This window comes from Salvelinus fontinalis, chromosome 6 (assembly GCF_029448725.1).
Source record: "Salvelinus fontinalis isolate EN_2023a chromosome 6, ASM2944872v1, whole genome shotgun sequence".
Taxonomy (NCBI): domain Eukaryota; kingdom Metazoa; phylum Chordata; class Actinopteri; order Salmoniformes; family Salmonidae; genus Salvelinus; species Salvelinus fontinalis.
In genome coordinates, this window is record NC_074670.1 from 3,283,961 (window position 1) to 3,288,716 (window position 4,756).

Sequence of the window (4,756 nt, forward strand, 5' to 3'; positions counted from 1 at the left end):
ATACAGCAATGCCTTCGTGATATAGGTATGGCTGGTTTGTGTAGAAAAAAGTCGAAAACATAAGTGTGTCTCTTTAAAGCGAAGTTTGTCGTGTATACTGGAATGAGGTCAGACATAAAGCTCCTCATTGCACGCGCTGATTATTATTAGATTCCCTTTTTTTTTTGACCAATGAGAAAAAACTGGGCGTGGTTTTGGCACTAGACAGGGTAGAGACAGCCACGGATTGGCTGAATTGTATCGCCATTATATCTTTGGAAAAGGATAAAGCTGCACGGGGAGAAATTGGAAGCTGCTGAAAGTTACAGAGTGCGCAGATGAAAGGTGGATCGTAGTTCTAGTGAAACAAGCTTCTTCCCGCATGGTGCTCGGAAGAAAAAGCTATGCAGAAAAAGAGTTACCTTACTTTAGAAACTTTGAACATTTTCAGTGTCAGTGCGCTCACACAGCCACTCAGTTTGCTTTCCGCTGCTTACACGGCACATGTTTAAGTCCTACACGACTGCTAGGGTTGATTAGTTTAGGCTACATAAAGCATTGTCGGAGGAAAGAGAGTGGAAAACGAGGGACACTTTTACACCGTTCGTTCTGTATCATATTACAGAGACTCGAAAAAGAACTTTTAACAAATCCAGCATTTTTAACGGCTATCAACGGATTCCTGTGGTTCCGGTTCGGCACATCTCAGGACTGACTTCTATTCACACAGCCAGCTAGAATTGATATTTTTTTTTTAAAGACTTTTCTTTAAAAAAAATAAACCTACTGTGTGGAACTGAACTGGAGAGCAAGCAGGCGCCCTCTCATTGACATTATAATCATGGTACAGAAGACAAGTAATGTGGAGAGCTCCGAGGCTGTGTTCGAGGGAGAGTCATCCGATTCCGGAGCTATGGACCTGGACATGGCATCCTCCCCGAGCCCCGGCTCCACGGCTTCTTCAGCGGGGGATGGCAAACTGAACCCCGCCTGGTGCAAAACACCCACCGGTCACATCAAGAGGCCGATGAACGCTTTCATGGTGTGGTCACAGATTGAAAGGCGTAAAATTATGGAACAGTCGCCGGATATGCACAACGCGGAGATATCCAAGAGACTGGGCAAGCGCTGGAAGCTGCTGAAAGACTGCGACAAGATCCCCTTCATACGAGAGGCGGAGCGGCTCAGACTCAAGCACATGGCGGACTACCCAGACTACAAGTACCGGCCCAGAAAGAAGGTAAAGTCCAGCAGCTCCAAACCGGGCGAGAAGGAGGGAAAGATCAGCGGTAGCAACTGTAACACCAGCATGAAAACATCTTCTAAAAAGAGTGGCTCAAAATCATCCAGCAAACCTCATAAAATAGTTTTTGGGAACAGCACCAAAACACCATCATTCCCAGAACAAGTCATCGGCACAGATCACCATTCTCTTTACAAATCCAAGTCTGTTTCTGCTGCCAAACAAATACCTGACAAGAAGAAGCGTGTGTATGGGTTCGGGGGCAGCAGCCTGAGCCACAGTGTGAGCCCGTCTTCAGCAGCGGTGCCCGCCAGTCCCACGCTCAGCAGCTCGGCGGATTCCAGCGAAGCAGTCAGCTTTTACGAGGAAGTAACAGCCAGCAGCAGGGGGGGCGGCGAGTCTCCCTCCAGCGTCTCGGAAGACTACACTAGCATGCGGGCGTCCTCCCCTACTCCCTCCGCGTCTCACTCCTCGTCCTCCTCCCAATCCTCTTCATCAGATGAGGAGTTTGAGGATGATCTACTGGACATTAACCCCAGCCCTGGTTTTGACAGCATGTCGCTGGGAAGCTTTGGGTCCTCGGTTTTGGACAGAGACTTGGATTTTAATTTCGAGTCGGGCTCCGGTTCTCACTTTGAGTTTCCCGACTACTGCACCCCAGAGGTGAGCGAGATGATTTCAGGAGACTGGCTAGAGTCGACCATTTCTAATTTGGTGTTCACGTATTGAGCGAGAGAAATAGAGAACGAGAAAGACACAAGCAGGAAATGTTGTCTTACTATTCTGAGCAAAAAAAAAGAAGGGATTCCGGTAAAGTGATTTTGTGTCATACGGTAACCTACCAAGGGTCCCTCCCGCCGAGAAAGAGACTGCAAGCCCCAAGCGCTGACTGTTGAACAAAGCGAGAGAATAACTTGCTTTTTATTTCAAGGATCAACTGTCGACTGTTATTATGAGACATGGCTACAAGTAAGCTGAAGTATTGCCTCGACTGGAGCGGAAGAGGAAGATATTGTTGCGCCCTGAGTAGGAGTGATCGGCTCCTATTGAAAGAAACACTCGATCAGAACTGGAAAACTGTGATTGATTTGCACGATTATAGTGATGGCGGGTTTAGGTCAGCTATACTTTATTAATCAATGTTAGTTACTTAAAAGGGACATTTTGAGAAACGTTTTATGATCGCGAAGTGAACTTCATAAGGCTCACAGAGGTACAGAAATAGGCTGGCTGTCGGGACAGTTTTTGTTGTTGTCGTCGAGGCAGATGGATTTATGAACCAGGTGGGTTGTTGACATAAAAGTCAAACCTTTTTTAAAAGATAAACGCATGATGTTACCTGTCCTCTCTTTTACTGAGATGTATGTTAGACTGTCGAACAGTCGAAACTAGTGTTAGGGGTATTTAAATGGATAGATGGCGCTATGTTTGATTCCTTTCTACCTAAAAGGAACACAAAAAATCACCAGCTGTTTTAATTCTTCAGGATTCAAACGCAACTGAAATCTGTGCTGAACTTTATACATTTCTCTACAATTCAGGACCAAAATTATTTTCTGTTTTTTCTGATGTTATGTATAGAGAAATTCTCACCGAATTTTTTTTCCATCCTCGAATTTTCTTTTGTTCATTTTTTTCAGAGGACATTTTTATATGATGTATTTATATACGGGCCAAAACATTTTCGACTTAATTATTATTTTTTGTTTTCTTGTACTGGTCTTGTTATGATGTTTTCCCCTCACCGTCTGTTTCCTTCGCCGAAAGAAGGGCTAGACTTTTGATTTTTTATATTTAAATGTAGACTTTTGACACTTAAAGAGAGGAAACATTTGTTTATTTTGTCAGTGTATTTTTGTACAGATATATATCAAGGGGGTGTCAATCGGTGTATATCGCTGTTTGGATTCCCTCATTTTAAAGATCCAGGTGGCGGGTTATCTCATGAATCGGCCTTCTGTCCATGTTTACAGTATCAATCTGCAGGCTTCTTAAAGACACAGTACCACATTTCAATACCCCTGTGAACACGCACTTCAACACACACACACACACGGTATTTTGAGCAGCCACACTTCTGCATTTCATTTTAGAATCTTGCCTAATAAAGAAAGATTGTAGCTTTAAATGAACAATTTCTTGGCGTTTTTTATATCGACATTCAGGTTTTAAAACCACTGGATGTAAGAATATAAAATCATATAAAGCATATTCAAATTGCGTTTTCTTGAGTTCCCGCAAACAACAATTATGTAGACCTACTGCTTTTCTCATTGTATTTGAATATGTAATCTTTTCTACTTGTTCGCTAACTCTAGCTAATTGTTTTTAGTATCTTATGGCATGGTGAATAATTAGTATTTGTATTTCAGATTCAGGTTATAGCTGTTGTGTTTTAAAAAAAAACGATTTAAAAAAAGATAAGAAAAATTTGGAAAAACCGTGAAAACATCTTTGTACATTTGACTGTGTATCATAAGCAAAAAAGATTGTGTGTTTTATGTGTAGTTTAGCTATACCACAACAGGCGCTAGAACTGATCGCTTTCTACTATCTTTACTTACGTTGAAGGTGGTTGTTCAGGATTTTTATATATATATATATATACAGTTTTAAATAAATTAACTTTATTTTCATCCCATTTCTGTGCAATATGCTGTGTAGAATATTGTTTTTTGTCTATTCTTTGCCATAACAAAAGTTTTGAAAATGGGGGGGAGGGAAAAACTCATGCCAGCTAATCGTGTCAATTCACTGCCTGTCAGATTGTTGATAATTCTGTACATAACTTTCTCTTTTTTTTCAAGAAGGAAATAAAAAAAAATCAGCTGGATCTGAAACATATTCTGGTCTCTGTTGACTCATTCTGTCTGATCTATGGATGACTCCTTTTAAATCAAAACACCACTTTAATATATACCTGATGTTTACAGTATACAATCATTGTTATACTCTACTCCTCTCTGTTGACTCATTCTTGTCTGATGTTTGTACATGTATATAGAAATGCTGCTTTTAAATCCATGAAAACAGGGTGTACATTACTGCACACACATAATGTACACACGTATACAAAACCTACTAGTGCATTAGACGTGCTTCTTTTAGGTGATGGAAAATGGTGTACTGTACACTAGTCAATGTAGGGCATTAGTGTAAAAGCTACAAGGCCTTATTGGTAAGCTGTGGTTATTTACAACAGTTTATATGGGGAGTGATAACATGGAAGATCCCACACTTCACGCATTCTCACAGACATACTGTATAAGAAATAGAATTACCTTTACGTGGTCTATAACATCAGTCCGTGTATGAATATTTATTTAACCTTTATTTAACTAGGCAAGTCAGTTTAGAACAAATTCTTATTTACAATGACGGCCTACTCCGGCCAATATATACCCTAACTATCGTTGTAAATATGTCTCCTTGTAATCCTTGGGAGGTGATGTTCTGGTGGTATTACAAGGGTTGTGTTATTCAGCAGTCAGCATCTATTCACTTCCTAGCTCCATGTCTGTCTCCCAGACAGTG

The 4,756-nt window shown here is 41.0% G+C and overlaps 1 protein-coding gene across 1 annotated transcript; it reads left to right on the top strand.

Annotated features, from left to right (window-relative positions):
* The first annotated feature begins 277 nt into the window (after positions 1 to 277).
* Positions 278 to 4,066, top strand: LOC129856869 (transcription factor SOX-4-like). Its single transcript, XM_055924599.1, has one exon. It carries the CDS (start codon positions 821 to 823, stop codon positions 1,949 to 1,951), a length of 1,131 nt encoding a protein of 376 aa, XP_055780574.1. The 5' UTR covers positions 278 to 820; the 3' UTR covers positions 1,952 to 4,066.
* Positions 4,067 to 4,756: the final 690 nt, after the last annotated feature.